The following is a 17034-nucleotide window of genomic DNA, read 5'->3' as shown; positions in this document are numbered from 1 at the left end:
AAATATTGACAAATTCTCAATGGAACCACAGAGGAAGCTTCAATTCTTGTAAGCAATACTGGAATCGCAGATGGCAAAGGAATTTCCCTTGATAGATAGATGAAGCTTCAATCCATGGCAAAGAAACTCTCTGTCAGTCAGCCATGGTCATACAGTACAAATCTCTCCTTAGCCTGATGTCATCCTGCATAGGCTTTATACCCCTTTGCAGGGATCTGTTCAAGAATAACTGGACGTTAGTGAAAAAAATAGATGGTCTCTGGGATAAAACAGTTCAAGTCTAAAAACGGCTGAAGCAGGCACTGCCGTTGTGGAGGTTCCCTACAAATGTCAATGCAAGCCTCCTTTACAATGCTCTGTCAGACAGACCAGTGCTATTGACTGATGTGTACTTGAAGGGTTGAGGAGCTCACATGCTATCTGTCAGAGACCTCTGGGCAGATGCATAAAAGAAGCGCCATGTCAATATTCTGGGACACTGTCATAAGACTAGGACTACAATTGTCCTCCTGAGATTAACAAGTCAAGTGATCTCTATCAGGACGGACAACACAACATCAATGTTTTAGATTGCCAAGCCTGGAGCAACTACGTCCCTGCCTGTCGGAAGAGGCACTGTTGCTATGGGACTACCAATGTCCCAGCCAAGTGGACATCAACATGGAGCAGCTCCCACGGTGCCAAAACTATCAGGAGGACACAGTCAGTTGAACACTATTGTACTGCATAAAGTGGAAGCTCCACCAAGATCAAAAGGACAGCATCTTCCAGAAGTGGGGTCACCCTTCGTTGGGCTTGTTCGCCAACCAGAGCAACAGGAAATGCATGTGCTATCCCAGCAGGTTTTGGCAAACGGAAACCAAGGGAAATCCCTTTTCGATCAAATGGTCCAAAATCTTTGCATATGCCCTGCCATTTCCCCTGGTTCCCAGGTTATTAAGGAAAGCGCATGTGGATCATTGTACTCTGATTCTCATTGCGTTGGCTCCTGAGTCTATGTGGACTACCGGTGATTCAATTGAAGATACACCTCAGGCTCCTTCCAGACACAATAGGGGTATATGCCACCATGATCTCCGTTCACTAAGCATGACTGCATAGTACCTGATGACCTAGAGATTTATCATTTGTATCTGACAGTGGACTGCAGAATCATTCTGGGTCAAGACTGCGTGCCAGCAAAAAACAATGACCTATAGAAGTGTTTTTGTACCTGGTGCAAAGCCAGAGGATTCCATTCAGTGGCTATTAAACTCCATAAAATACTTTCATATTTTCTGAACCTAGCCAAGAGTGGTCTTAAATGCTCCTCAGAGCGGGTTCATCTGACAGCAATCCCACAATTTCGAACAACGGAAGACACTTCAACTACTATTTTCTCACAAAGAATCATAAAGCAATTTATAAAGGGGCTTTTCAGACCATTACTTCCGGTGTGGATCCCTCGGAGCTCAACCCTGTCCTGAGTCAGCTCATGCTACCCCCATTGAAGCTGATCCACAGAAAGCATCTAGAGTTCCTTTCCTGGAAGACCGTGCTTATTGTGGTGCTTACATCAACAAGGGGAGTAGGGAAGATTCAAGCATTTATTGTGAGAAAAACTTTTTCACCGCTTTACTGAATAAAGCAATCCTACGGACCAGTCCTAAATTAATGCATAAAGTACCTACTGACTTCCACCCGAATGAGCCTGTCATTCTGGGCTCCTTTTCACCAAATTTCATAACTTCAGCACAAAAATCATTGCACTGGCTTGATGTACGCAGATGCATCTAATTTTACATTAACAAGACAAAATACATTTGTTCTTCTGATCAGCTATCTGTTTTCTTTGGCAGAGGACGACACCTTTCCACACAGGGAGTAGCATGTTGACTGTCAGCCTGCATCACTTTTTTGCTACAGAACTGCTAAGTGTCCTCCCAGAGGGAGGGTGCAATCCACCAGAAGTATGGTGACAATTGCAGCACTCTGCTGGTTTGCCTTTAAAGGAAATCTGCCATGCAGCTACCTTGAAATACAAGCACATATTCATGAAGCACTACTGCATGGATGTGAATGCAGCAGCCAACTCAGCAGTGGGCAGATAATCATCCTGCAACCTGTTTCAGTAAAGGAAAACCTGCTTTCTGCTTTATTCAAATGCTATTGTAGGAACGTTGATTATTATTTGGGGTGGACGAGTGTCGACCTTAAAAAAATAAGGTCCCCACCTGCTAGATGTCACTCAAATGAAATGAAATAAAATGAGCCTGTGCTTATTCCTGGTAACCTGACACAACACAGTCAGGCTTAAATCAAAGGTAATTTGTAAAGTATTTAAGCAGTGCATAGACAGTAGAAAACATCTCACAAAATACAATAAAATTCCACAACCTATTTCAAAATAAATAGAACAATTGTAAGAGTGAAATAATACCAAAATAACAAAATTCCAATAAGGGGAACAGAGATACACATTGTTAAAGATTTAAGAAAATAGTGCCAAAAAACACAAAGCATCAGTGATAGTTTATGGAAGTGGTAGTCCAGGACTCGGGCATGATTTGAGGCCAATTGCGTTGGAGCCATGGTCAGATACAAAGAAGTGGATTGTTCCCGGAAAAAGTCTTGAATATGAAAAGTTTGAAAAAGTTACAAGTCCTAATCCACAAAGGGGCATTGGCATGTTTTTTTTAGTAAAAAGTTGTTTACCTGTGAGACAGATCTGAAATTGTAGCTAACACTGTGCAACTGCTGGTTGGATTCCTGACACATGTTGGTTCTGCTAATGCTCTAGAGCATTCGAGGTTTCTGCTTGAAAAAGATAGAGCACCTGGGGCACAAAGTTGGCGGGAGACATGTACAGTCTCTCCAACCCAAAATCCAGCCCAAAACCATTATGGCCTAAGAGGCTCCTAAATATTAGGCTCAAGTGAGAGCCTCACAGAATCCTATAGAAGGTTTGTCAAGGAGTAGGTACCTTAGAGACCCCCTGACTGAGTTGACTTCCACGAAGCAGCCCAAAAACGTCATATGGACCCCAGAGTGTCAGAACCCTTTGATGACCTGAAAGAGGTGCTGTGCACAGCACCAGTACTCAGGGCACCAGATTTCAGCAAAGAGTTCTTAGTTCTGACAGATGCTTTGAAGTATAACATGGGGGTGTTCTCTCACAGCTGAATGAAAAGGGTTAAGATCAACCAGTTTCATTTATCAGCAGAAATCTCATTTCCAGAGAGAAGAGCTGGAGTGTCATTTTGAGGGAGGCCTTTGCTGAGATTTGGTCATTGAAGAAACTAAGGCCCGACTTGTTTGGGACTCATTTCTATGTTAAGGCTGACCACATACCTCCTATGTGGCTAGTGCAGGTGAGAGGAGAGACCCCCAAATTGTTGAGGTGGTCCATTTCCCTACAGGGTATGGACTTCACAGTGGAACACAGACCTGTGATTGACTATTCTAGTGCAGAGGGCCTTTCCATGTTTTTCTGCTTAGAACTTCCAGAGGTTGGCTAGTTTCTTCTCACCTTTATTCTGGGGACCTAGGGGTCATGTTGCAAAGTGAAACCTTTTTGGTGGTCACTACCAATTTTGATTTTTTGTAGGACTCACCTGCTGGTAATCTTAAACTCTAAACTGGGGCACTGCAATCCAGTACCCATTGAATGTGCTCTGACCCCCCTAAACCTGTTGAAATTGGCATAAAACCTGACCTGATAGAGACTTCTAGCTGCAGATTCCTTACCTTTGGAAGTGACATACGTGGTACCGATATAGGCGCCATCTCTGCACACTGAAGTCAATTCTTTCCTTTCCACGCCAGATAATGCTGATACGGATTGAACTATCCCTCCATCACTTTTTGACTGATCTTTTTTTACTTTTTGTCGACTTTTTTTATTATTATTATTTTTTATTTCAGCCGATTCTGAAAGGTGTCACGCAGCACACTGCAGCAGCCAAAAACGCTGCGCTGCATGACAAGGAAGGGAGCAGGAGAGTGCCATATTCACATAGAAATGGCACTCTCCTTCCTTCTCCCTAACACTGGTGCTGATTTCAGCTGCCGTGCGCCACGCACACAACTTAACGTCATAGTGCTATAGTTTGTGCATGAGTCTAGCATAGGTTTTGTACAGGAAGGGTATCCTACTAGTACAAAATACTTTCCCTAGACGAGTGGAAATGCTTTTACTACTTTGCATGTGTACTGAGCAGTGCACTACACATGAAAAGTCAGAGAAGCAGGGAAAAATAAAAGAAATTCTCCATTTAACGCCTGCTTTTCAGCTGCGTTAATTTTTGGTGCTTAACCCTTTCTACTGATGTTTCAAAATGGGGTTTAGCGCCAAAACGTATGGGTGGTAGCACGGGTACTCCCATGTACCACCCATGTAACACCCCCTTGACGCAAAGTAATGCAAAGCAGCATTTTGCACTGCTTTGCGTTATTTTGACATACAAACCAAAGCAAATACCAATTTGCATTGGTTTGTGAATCCCCCCAAAAAATTTAGCATTGGTTTAGCGTTACAAAAGTAACACTAACCTGACACTAAACCTTTGAAAATCTGGGCCTCTATCTCGTGTTGTGAGGATGTCACCCAAGAAACCGGCTGTTTATCAAACCATGTGGGGCCTGTCATAGGCAAATGTCGGTGACAGACTCCCAGTTGGTGTGTTTGTGATGCCTGGAGTTAGGACACAACTCCTAGGCGTGTGGGGCCTGCGATCCCTTAAGCTCCTTGCTGCCTGATGTTGGTTGACTCTGAGGTCCCATTTGTGCGTGAGGTCCTGTGACCGTTCACTAAACCCCTCCTGTTCTTTGTCACATTTGAAGTCATCTGGAAAGTTGGCTAAGTCCCACAAGCACAAAAAGTTGAAACACTTCCCGCGTCAGTCAAAGTGATCCATTGAGATGACGGAGAGTCGGCAGTCCAGGTCCCGTTAAGTCGGCAAGGCCTGACCCTGGATCCTCTCTGCGCTTTCCTGATTTTCCTGGAGCTTGAGCAACCCCTGCCCAGCTGAAGGAATTTTATGAGGCTGTGCTCCTCATCTTTGGGTGGCCTTTACCCACAGCAGTGCAGGTGCCGCCGGCACCCCTAGGCAGCACCACCCCTTCGTCATTCCCAACTCTGGCACAGAGCCGATGGCTGAGAAGTCACACTCATTAGGGCCACTCTACAGAAACTGTTCAATGACTTTCTCTTCATGATTTTTTTTATATATAAATGTAATGTCAAAATACCTAAGATTTGGAAGGCAGAGGTGGTGAAAAGTATAAGGTGGTGTGAAAGTGGGTCCTGAGAGGTGTGGGAAAAGTATGCTGACAACCAGCTGTTGCACCCCAGCCTTCCCGCACTCTGCGGATGGGGCCACATGAATTGGGAGGGGATTCTGGGAGGAACAAGAAGGCCGGCACTGGGATTGTAAGAGACCAGGGAGATTTTATTTGTGAGGAAAATTGAAGCAGACGCTAATAACCCAATACTGAGTTCCTCGAAAATGTCAGGATTGGGTGCTGATAATATTTGCCACTAATTCTGGTATACTGAATTGGGTGGTGTTCATGCATATAGGGGATTTTGCCTTGTGCATATTTCACCAGAAAAGAGGGAACATATGAGTGGCCATATTATATAGCAACACCAACCGGGCGCCATATTTATTGAATGGCAAAAGCCAGCACTAAACCTGGACTCTCGTCTTAGAAGAAGACGCTAGCCGGGTGGCGGTAGCAGTAGGTAACGAGGTGGTTGTGAGTCAGGAAATGACGCTTGCCTCTAACACGACTAGCAACATTTCCTGGTGCACAACCATCAAAAACATGACTCCTGTCTCAGGAAAGACAGGAGTCATGCTCACCACCCCAATGGCCAGCACAGGAGACAAGTGTCCCCTGGGCATGGCCATTGCACCCTGTGCTATGCAGGGGGCCCCAAGTTAGGGCCCCCGATGGCAAAAAAAAATTTAACAAATTAAAAAAAAGTACAAAATACTTACCTAGACTTACCTGGGATGCAGTCCCCCATCCTCCGGTGTCCCTCTGGTTGGTGGGAGGGGGGGGGTGATCCTGGGGCTTGGGGAGGGCACCTCTGGACCCATTCCATGGTGTTTAACCATGGAATGCGTCCACAGGTCCCCTAACGCCTGGTCCGACCCAGGCGTTAAATAATGGTGCAAAGCAAGCTTTGCACCATTATTTAGCCCCTCCTCCCACCCGTACATCATTTTAGCACCGGGGGATAAATATGGGGCTATGGGGATAGCACAATTTTTTAGATGCGAACGCCTACCTTGCATCTCATTGACGCAAGGTAGGTGCATGCATTCAAAAAATGCTGCAAACTCCTATATTTTGATGTTACATGTGTTTAACATCAAAATATAAATATGGAGTAAAGTTTGCACCAAATTTGTGTTTAAAAAAAAAAATTACGCAAATGTGGCGCAAACAGAGTACAAACATGCCCCTAGAGCTTTTATAAAGTGCACATGACATTCAGAAGTGATTTAAAGAAGTGTCCTCTCTGCTTCCCCTGCTGTGCTTTTCTCCCAACTACCACTGTAGCTGCCAAGCGGTAAGCATTATGTCTGAAACATTTAGCCTTGCTTGGCTTTCTGATTAATAGTCTTAGTATGATGGATATTTCCAATTTAAACAACTAATCTTCTTTGGTGGGTTTTGGCAACCCTTTATTTCAAACATGTTCAACTATACAACAACTTCATGTACACAGAGAAGTGCCTCTTGGCATGAGTACCCACCTTAAGCAAAAAAAATAACTCTACCCTACCTCCTAGTCAGACAACCCCCCTTATGACAGTTCCTTAGTTCTCAACTCAGTGCACTCATTGTCGCCTTTAGAGTTCAATAGTAGATAATGCCTGAACAGTGACCAAATGTCCTTAGAGTGTGAGTCTCAGGCATTAGTTTGTTATAAAGTTCAAGTTGCATTTTTTTCAGTAGGTCAATTCTGCTGTCCACATTTTCAGCGTTGGAGCTCGGCCCCATCTCGCAATACCCTTACCAAGCATTTTTGCAAGAATCATGAACTTAAATTTAGTAAGGGGTGTTTTTGGACCAACCAAGTAGAGCAAGCCGTGGGGGTCATCTGGATCAGGGTTTCTGATATTTCTTTGTTCCCAGAATGCAAATTTCTTATGGCACACCCTTGCGAGGTGATGAAGCCCTGCTCCTGCCTCCCTACATCCTTTGCAGCAAGAGCTAGCTTGCAGTTTCCATTTATAAAGCACTAACAGAGTGGAGCATACACAGTGCTAGAATGTGGATTATTCACAATCTACTTCTAGGCAACAAGTTACTTTTCTTTGAGCAGCAGTATCCCCACACCTCGTCTGAAAGGAGGGGCCTCTAGATCCCCATCCTATCCTCCTTTGCAGGAACATAGTATAAGGGGAGTTCCTACCTAGATCTCCCAGTATAGTGATGTCATGAGCTGTTTGAGATTCTTTGCTGTAATAATTTTATCCAGTGGGTCGAATGGCTCGGGTTCTGTTTGGAAGTCAGGTGTTATTTGTTGACAGGTGTGTTTGATTCTGTGGCACAGAAAGACGTCAAAAGCGAGCTTTGAGGGTATTAAAAGTAGTTGTTAGAAATTGGTTCTGTAGTTGCCAGAGGTATGCACCCTGGCCAAGTATGGACCACAATCCTAGTCAGGGTAAGTCAGATACACAACCTAAATTAACCTGTGCTCATCTCCTGGTAGCTTGAAACAGAGCATTCAGGCTTGACTTAAGGGGCAATGTGTAAAATATTTGTGCAACACTTAATTACAATAACACAGTGAAAGGCATGACAGAAAGACTCAACACTAGGTTAGACAAATAGACAATATTTATCTTATTAAAATAAGACCAACACAACAAAGATACAATTAACTAATCCAGATTTATGTCTTTGAAAACAACTTGGAGCATAGATAGAATGAGTCTGTGGGTCACAAGTAACTCCCAATGATCTGAGAGGAGTATTCTCAGTCCATTGGTGCCTAAACTAACAATGCCAGTGTGTGAAGATACATTTCCTTCAGGAAGATTAGGAACAGACTTGAAAGGGAAATTATGTAGGCGCTCCCTTTATGGGAGGTACGGTCAGGGGTCCCAGGCGCCTTGTGAAATTCAGTCACAGGTTTCTCAACAGCGCTGGTCTTCCCTGGAGGCAGGAGCAGTTTGCACGTTCTCCAGCTGTACCAACTCTGAGGTGAGAGGAGCCGCGCTTGGTCTTGGGCCAGCTCCCGCACACGGGGTCCCTGGCGTCAGGGGTGAAATGATTCCAGGTCCCAACCTAAGTCGCGGTGAGCCTCGCACCATGGGCTCGCACAAACTGAAGCCAAGGCAGTTGAAAACACAGCTCCCTGGAGGAAGGTAGGTCTGAGGCATGGTGGTCCAATGTAAAGCAGGTCCAAGGCACTGCAATGCCGGGAGACCCCCGGGCCTGCAACTGGTTTGATCAGGATGCACCCGGCAGCCCGAAGCAGGTGTTGCTGGGTCGCCGAGATGATTGCGGATGATTTTTCCTTCTCCGGGAGGCAATTACTGGGACTCTAGTCAGTGCTCCAGCACGGTCTCTGTGCCGGACCACACAGCGTCTGCCTGCACAGCCACTGCTGTCTTTGATCAGTGCTTCAGCGCAGTCGTTGTGAGTTGTCCTTAGGTGTCCCTTAGAAACCACTGGGGAAAACAAGGGGTGCATCGGTTAGGGTCAGTCTGTCATCCCCACGGAGGCAGTAGGCCAGTACAAGAAAACCCAATGCTAAATGGCAGTCCCTCCTGGTAACACAGCAGGAAGAGTGCAGCAGACCAACACAGCAAAGCAAGAGCTAAGTGGCAGTCCCTCCTGGCAGCGCAGCAAGTAGAGTGCAACAGACCAACAAAGTAAAGCAAGTGGCAGTCCCTCCTGGCAGCACAGCTCCTCAAAGTTGCAGTCTCCCCAGGATCCCGAAGTTAACTGATTTTTAGTGGGTTTGGGGTCCAGTACTTGCACCCACAAAGGACTTTGATGTAGAGGAGACTTTAGAGGTATTCTCATAAGCACAAGGGTCCTTTTCATCCCATCCCTGTCTGCCAGGCCACAGTGGGCGGTAAGCAGTTCTTTGTGTGGAGACAGAACACCACCCATTGAAGTGTATCAGGCCCTCCCCTTCCCTCTGCCCAGGAAACCCATCAGTATGCAGATGCAGTTGAGTGTATTGTGTTTGCAGCTGTGTAGAGGGCATTCACAAAGTGTAGCTGTCACCCAGCCCAACCCAGACGTGTATTCATAGACAGGCTTAAGGCCAGAATGGTTTAAGGTAAGAAAATGCTAACTTTCTAAAAATGGCATTTTCAGACATGCAATTTAAAATCCGACTTCACCATAAGTTGTGATTTCAAATTGTGAGTCCAGAGACACCGGCGATCATATCTCTAGCTCTTCCTAGTTGGAAATTATACTGAAAAGATGTTTTAAAGTAATCCCAGTGCTGTCTTATGGGAGAGATAGTCCTTGCAATAGTGAAAAAATAATTTGAGTTTTTCCAAACCTAGACATGTTAAACATAAGAATGCACGTTCAACTTTTTGAATACACTGCACCCTGCCCTTGGCGCTGGTTAGGGCCTACATTAGGGGTGACTTACATGTAATACAAAAAGGAAGGTTTGGGGCATGGCAAGTGGGTGCACGCCCCAGGTTGAAATCGCAGTTTAAAACTGCACACACACAGGCTCTTCAGTGGCAGGCCTGAGACATGTTTGAAAGGCTACTGTAGTAGGTGGGACAATCAGTGCTGCAGGCCCACTCGTAGCATTCAATTTAAAGGGCCTTGGGCACATATAGCACACTTTATTAGGGACTTAGAGTAAATTAAATATGCCAATTGTTGAGAAGCCAATGTAACCATGTGTTAGAGGGCAAAGCACCTGCACTTTAGCACTAGTAAAGTGCACAGGTTCCTAAATGGCCAGCAAAAATATGTCAGAAAAACAGGAGGTCAGAGGGTTAAAGGTTAGGGGAACCATGCCTGGTCTAACAGTTATGACTTAGCCTTCTTCATACAGGTCTCCCCAGACATTCTGGGGGTAATAGAGCATCTTTTTCTTCAAATGTTTAAAAAGATTGAAGAAAGGCTCTCCCTCATTGTAATTGAATGCCCTATGAAAAGCAATTGCTAATCTGTTCTTCAGGCCACTCACTCAGACTATGGGGTTGTCTCTGGAAGAGTCATCAGTCACTGATCATTGTTTCCTGTGACCATCAACTTCTGTCTCTAATGTTTTAAAACCTATGATGATTCATGCCGCTATCCTTTAGAAGGATGATCTCTGGACAACCTATTTAGCAATGGCAGTGCAATAACCATCGCAGAAAATGCTGCTGACCAACAATTATGATTACAATTACGATGCTGGACTATCCCATATGTTATATAATTGAAATAGGTTCCTTTTTCAAATTTTCCCAGAGAAAATATGTTACATAATGAAAGAACAAGACAACATTAGCTGGAAACAACTAATGAATGAAAGTAAATTGAGTTTCTTGATCTTATTATCATGAGATAGGGTGGAGAGGTGAGCAATGTTGTGGGCAAATTTGAGACTCATGCTGTAGCGTGAATTATTTTATATTGTCAACCAAGATGTGTGCTCAAATTCAAAGGTTAAAGCTGCTCCGTTAGGATTTTTTAATTTAACCACCGCTGCCATTATCTGCTGGGGTTAAAATTACATGTGATAGATCTATTCCATCTGCCGTTTCTGCCCCTGTTTGTCTTCGGTCACATAGATTCATACCACTTGAGTTCATGGAGGGAAATGACTGACTATTGCAAGGAACTTCTCCTCAGGATTTTTCACTTATCTTTACTTACGTGATCTTTTCTAGAAGATGCTTAAACGCAATTTTGTATTATTATGCCGGAAGAAACTGTCGCAACTATGCATTACTATCAACATGGGTGGGTATGGTTCCTGCTGTACCCTCTCTTTCAGGGAGAGCTAAAGGGGGTCTTATTTGTACTGCCGTTGCTCTGTATTGTACTGTAATAGAATGGCCTACTGTAGCTTCATATAGCCTGGTCCTTGGATAAAGGTTCAGGAAAGGTAGTAATTCTTTACCTACTAACTTCTCTAATAATAATTTAATTTTTTCTGTTGGAAATAACTTTCATGAACTTTACAGCATTATGGAGTAGCTCAAGTCCCCTAATTCGAATCATTTTGGAAGGGCATTGTTAACTATTTTAGCTGGTGGGTGTAATGCCAAAACCAGTGTCACCTCATTGATTATAGGAACACTGACAATAAACCAACTTGTTACCCTCTTTTTCAATGCAAACTAATCAGCAAGGTGATTTCTCTCAATTGTATTGATAGCTAGAATTTATGGAATGCTAGTCATAATTTGTTGTGTCATGGTCACATTAATACAACTTTTTCTGCTGGGGATGGAGGAGGAATTTAGTATTATTGACTTTATTTTTGTCTTTAAACAATTATTAGATAATGACGTTGATTACACAGCTACTTGCAGTGAATTGAATGTCCATACCCATTAGGTTTTGTTCTCTCAGTGCCATATAGTTGCAAAGTGAGACCTTTTTAGGTGATTACCCCCAATTTTTAGTTATTTATGAGAGATTCACCTGGTGTAATGTTGACCTCTAACACCAGATAACTGTTATTCAGTGTGCAGTGTATGTGCTCTGACCCCTAAAACATATGGAAATTGGCCTAAACCCCAATTGGCACATATAACTCTCCAATAAGGCATAATCTAGGGTGTTGAAATAAACCCAATGCATGGATAGTTAAATACTAGTTGTCAACTGCAGCATCTAGTGTGCCATCTACTACAGTCGAACAGCAAGAAGGTGATGGAGGGAATGCTTGAATTAATTTCAGCTACTGGCAATCGTTCAAGCCGCATCCCAATCTAACATTTTTCAACCACCATGCCACCTTAGTTTGGACCCAGCCATATGCAAATCTGGCTTGACTCTGCTCCTTATGGGGATAGTCCAGCCCGAACTGCCAAGCTAAGTCCTCCCTGAACTAGTATGTACTGGGTGAAGCTTGACTATCCCTTTAAACCGATGTGGCATAAGCAGTGCTTAATTTGTGCTTATTGTTTCCGGTGCTGAGCACCGGCACTTATTTTTGAGGGCCGGCACTTCTTCATCTGCCTCAAGCATTTGCTGCGAGCAAAAGACACATATGGGAAAGACGGAGGAAGAGAAAAACGAAACAGCGTCACAAAGGAGAAAGCAGAAAGCTGCAGGAGTGATCTGAAGGGGCAGGGAGTGGCTTTAAATGAATTGAAGAGGCCCGAGATCGCTTCAGGATTACGCTGCCCCAGTATTTGGTGCTTGCACATTTAAATGCAGAAGCCGCGTGTTTAAGAGGAGAGCTTTGGGCACCGGCACGTTTTTATTTACAAATTAAGCACTGGGCATAAGGAACTGATGCATAGGAGGGACAATTAAACAATAATTAACAGTGTTGAAACATTGAAGCAAGTATCAGAATGAAGAAGACATTGGATCAGAGTGTTTTCTTTCTGACTCCCCTGATGTGGAAGAGGAGGAGGCTGGCTACCCTGTCTGGCAAAGGCCTCTTGATAAAAATTGGAAATATAATTAATAGTGACTACTATTTAATATTTCGAGAACGTTTCTACTTTATCACACGCTTAAACCCTAACAAATTGCTCTTAATAGAATGTGATCACACGAGGAAGCATTATTTTAAAATTTAGGCAAGTCAGCCTGATTTCACAATTTGTTTTTTTCTCTTTATGTTTCAGTTACCTCACATTGGAACCAAGCCAGAAAATCAACCTGCGTGAGATAGAGTTCCACTGGGAAGGAAGATGACAATAGGACCATTTTTTTAAAACAATAATTGTATTTTACCAAATATATATAGATATCTATATATATATATATTTTAGAAATATCTAATACATTTTAAAAACATTTACAAAATCAGGTGCCTTTTCCAGTATCAACACTATAAGAATACAGTGCTTCATATAACACCTGCAACCACTCTCACCCCCCTCACCCCTGTTCCCACCCACAAATGGTAAGCCCTTCATAAAATCCCAATTCATTCACACCGGATATTGTGTGCTGTCATTGTAAATCTCAACTGCTTAGCAAGGCTACTATTCCTCTTTCCCCCAAAGAATTTAATGAAGCAGAGCCCTCGCTCTCCATCTTGGAGAGCACATCCTACTCATGAGGCCCTGACGTGAACTCAAGCATTGGATTTCACAGTCCCTTTCACAGTCCCTTAAAAACTATGGCCATATTTATCATGGGTCTGCGTCGCACTCGCTCTGCGTAAGGGGATGCAAGGGCGAGGGGAAACCTTGAATGGTATTAACCAAGCCATTCAAAGTGGCCTGCTAAATGTGAAGTAACGCTAGGCAGTGCAAATCACAGCCTTGCACTGCTCCAACCCGGGGAGGCATTACATAGGGGGAGCTTGGGTCTTCCCACGGATCCACTGATGTTTTTTGACACATTCCCAGATTTGCCATTAGTGGTAGGCCTTGCAATGACCCAAAGTCTGACGCTTCCCCAGGGGAGGCATAACAAGGTGAAATATGTTTGTTTCTCCTAGTTTTTTCCTCTTTCTACGTGTGCTGTATTCTGCATCACACACAGAAAGAGGAAAATGGCTCACAGGGTTGTTTTTGTACAGGACGGTGTCCCTTCCTGCACAGAAACAATCCTGCCCACAATGAAGGTACCCCTGCTGTGCAAGGGTGCATGTGCTGATGCTAGGCAGCCAAAAGTGAGCCAGTCCTGAGAAAGGACAAGAATGCGCCTTACTATGTTAAATTTGGCACATTCCTGCTCTTTCCCTTTCGCGCAGCACAGCAAAGTGGCTTCCTGCTTTGTGTTCCATTCATTTTTGGTAAATATGGCACAAAGAGTCCCCTCCAGGTTACTAATTAAGAGTTCAAACACTTAGATCGATCATAATTTACGGTACCATTGGGCCAGTAAAGGCGCCTCATTTTTCCAAATTAAAGGAGTACCTGATTTTGCAACTCCAAGGCATAGCAAGACCACAAACCATTCATGTTTAGATCGGCCCTTGTAGCCCGCCATGCTCAGAACCAACAGCATGACCCCTGCATCTGGCGGAACGGTACCAAATAATGTTTAGGTCAGTTTTACACTTCATTATTTAACGTTTAAAGATATTTCTCTTCCTTTTTTATCATGAAGTAGATCTACCCAGCGCTCAGCATATTTTTCAGAAATGCTTGCACTTTCATTCTGACATTAACTGTGATGAAGCTTAAGAGTGTTAAAGTATGATTAACAACCATAATTTCAATTAATATTTTGTACTTTATTATGTAAATAAAACAGGAACTTTCTTCCAGACCACGGTTTGTGTATTTAAATTTTTTCATGGAGTTGTGATTAAGAGAACAGTTAAGACGGTGTTTTTATATAATTTGCTTTTATATTGTAAAACTCATATTCTTCACTTTTAAAGACTGCTACTTGAAAATTGTGATTCTCAAAGATATTCTGTGTAGAAAGTCGTGATTAGATTAAATACAAGGAGGCTAGCACTATGCATTATTTTTAATTTACTACCTTTTTAAAGTTTGAAAACCAGAAACCTGTATGACACAAACTAAACAGAACATTCAGGGGTATATTTATGAGCCCCTAGCGCCACCGGAGTGTCACTTTTAGTGATGCTTCGGTGGCGCAATGCCCTGCACCTATTTACACAGTGGCATTAAGCCACTTTTTTGGGCTTAACATCACCTTGTAAATATGTGCCCTTCACACGCAGCCCTTTGCGTGGAAGGGGCGCGTGCAATCAGTGTTGCTTTGGGCGTGCCACAGCAATACCCATTGCATTTTGATGCAGCCTCAGATTTACGAGTATTCGTAAACCTGAGGCAGCGCCAAAATCTAACGCCACCCTATGGGAGGCGTGAGCAAGGCAGAACAAGGAGGAATACTTTTATTCCTCCCCGTTTTTTGCTTTTTCTGTGTGTGCTGGATTCTGCAGCACCAATAGAAAGAGCAAAATGCCAGACATGATTGTGTGCGGGAAGGGACACCTTCCCCCACAAACAATCAAACCCGTCAACGCAGACATCCTTGCAGGATGATGCAAGGATGCCTGCGTTGGTGCTAGGCAGGTCAATTTAGCACCAGCGCAGGGGCAACACAGGGGTGTACTATATTCAATTAAATATGGCACATCCCTGCATTGTGAAAATGACAGAGCCCAGCGCTGCAAATTTTGGCGCAGCGTCGCACCCCATCATTTTCCTTTAAATATGGGTCTCAGTCCATAAACCCTTCAACAGTCCATCTCCTTCTTCTTTTGGCACTGATCTTCAACCATCCTGCTTGATGTCTAATCTGCTTCATCCAATGCTGCATATTAATTATCTGCAAATATCAAACTATAAAATGCAATGCGAACAAAATTAAATCAACTAACATTATTAATTCAGCAGTTTTGTAAAACAAAATACTTCAGCTTTAATTTACTGAAACAACTTTAAAAATGCTATGTAGTCTCACATAATATATCTTCTCCCTTTCCCTCCTTTTTCTTTTAACATTTGGAAAAGGAAGGGTAGGATAATGTCAGCCTTTTTGTCTTTAATAAAACAATGATTCTCTATACACAATAGCTTTGAGAATCAGCATTTTACAGTAAGACAGTAGGGTAGCATTATACATGTTAAAAGCTGCTTAGTGTGAATCCTGAAACATGCTGCACTGGTTTGAAATAAAACTTGGTGAAAACCTCTGTATTCAACCAATCCCCTGCCTTCGTATTCTCTTCCATTCGTGCTCCTGCACAAACATCTCTCGAGGCCATAGCTCCTCTCGTAGAATGTGAGTTTAATCTACCAATATCCACACATGCCTCCTTCATAACAGTCTTAACCCATCTTGCAATAGTTGCTACTGAAACTGCTCTACAATGTTTAACATATGACATCAACAACTAATGCACACCCTCTCTTCTGACCTTCTGCACCCTTGACTCATATTCTTTTATGCAACTTGTTGCAAAATACTTTGGAAACTCCTCAAATTTCAGATAAAAACAGAATCTGGTATAGGCTTAGTTTACTAAAAAACACTCCATCTGGATGATAAAATCTACTTCCTAAATCCAATGCTTGTACATCAGACACCCTTCTGAACAATATCAAGCATGGTAATGTTGACCTTCCATGACAACTCCCTTAAGGCTAGAAATCTAATAATTGTCCAGTTGTCAAACAATCTAAAAAACAAAACATTGCAAAGTCCCTCTACAAATCACCAGAACCACATGACACCTCCGTCTTCTTACATGAACAAATACTCTCTTACTCATTGCAAATGGCTGAAAGGTATATCTGTTCAGACCCTGCTAAATCTGATTAATGTATCTACTGCCATGGCTCCCAGATTCCGACACCAACTGAAATACCTCTTCTTTTGAAATGTGAAACAGGAAGCAAATAAATCTACATCCAGAGTACCAAGAGTCAACTCTATTTTGTTTTTTTTTAAATCCTTCCTTAGCTTCCACTTGCTGTAATCCCTGCAATAGCAAGAATTACAATCTGCCACCTTATTTTCCTTCCCTGGTAAATACTGAGTTGTTAAACCAATCTTTTGTTCCTGACAAAACTCCCACGATTCTTTTGCTGTCTCTGGCAGTATTCTTTGGCCTGCTTCCCCCTAATTTGTTTATTTAAGTCACTTCTATTATATTTTGCATTGTAAACAAAACTGAACAGCCCTGTAAAAGATCTTTGAAACCGTGTAGACCAAACAGACCCACAGTGATTTCTAAATAGTTTATGTGCTCTTCCTTCTCTTCCATCTTCCTCCAGTCTTCTTATCCAAACACACTGCAACCCAACCTATGAGGTTCTGCATCCAAAACTAACACAAAATTCGTAACTGTCCCAAAGTCAGCCCGATCATTCCAAGCTTCCAGATTCTCCGACCATCAGGATAATTCCTCCTTCACTTCCACATTTTTGCCATAAC

The 17034-nt window shown here is 43.1% G+C and overlaps 1 protein-coding gene across 1 annotated transcript in view; it reads left to right on the top strand.

The window, feature by feature from the left end:
• Positions 1 to 14381, top strand: part of SDCCAG8 (SHH signaling and ciliogenesis regulator SDCCAG8) — a 1349628-nt gene extending 1335247 nt beyond the window's left edge. The window contains exon 18 of the mRNA XM_069234464.1: positions 12789 to 14381. Coding sequence (XP_069090565.1) covers positions 12789 to 12830 — 42 coding nt within the window. The 3' untranslated portion in view covers positions 12831 to 14381. The remainder of the gene's footprint in view (positions 1 to 12788) is intronic.
• The last annotated feature ends 2653 nt before the right edge of the window (positions 14382 to 17034 follow it).

This window comes from Pleurodeles waltl, chromosome 5 (genome assembly GCF_031143425.1).
Source record: "Pleurodeles waltl isolate 20211129_DDA chromosome 5, aPleWal1.hap1.20221129, whole genome shotgun sequence".
NCBI lineage: Eukaryota > Metazoa > Chordata > Amphibia > Caudata > Salamandridae > Pleurodeles > Pleurodeles waltl.
The sequence above is the reverse complement of the archived record's forward strand: the minus strand, read 5'-3'. Positions and strand labels throughout refer to the sequence as shown.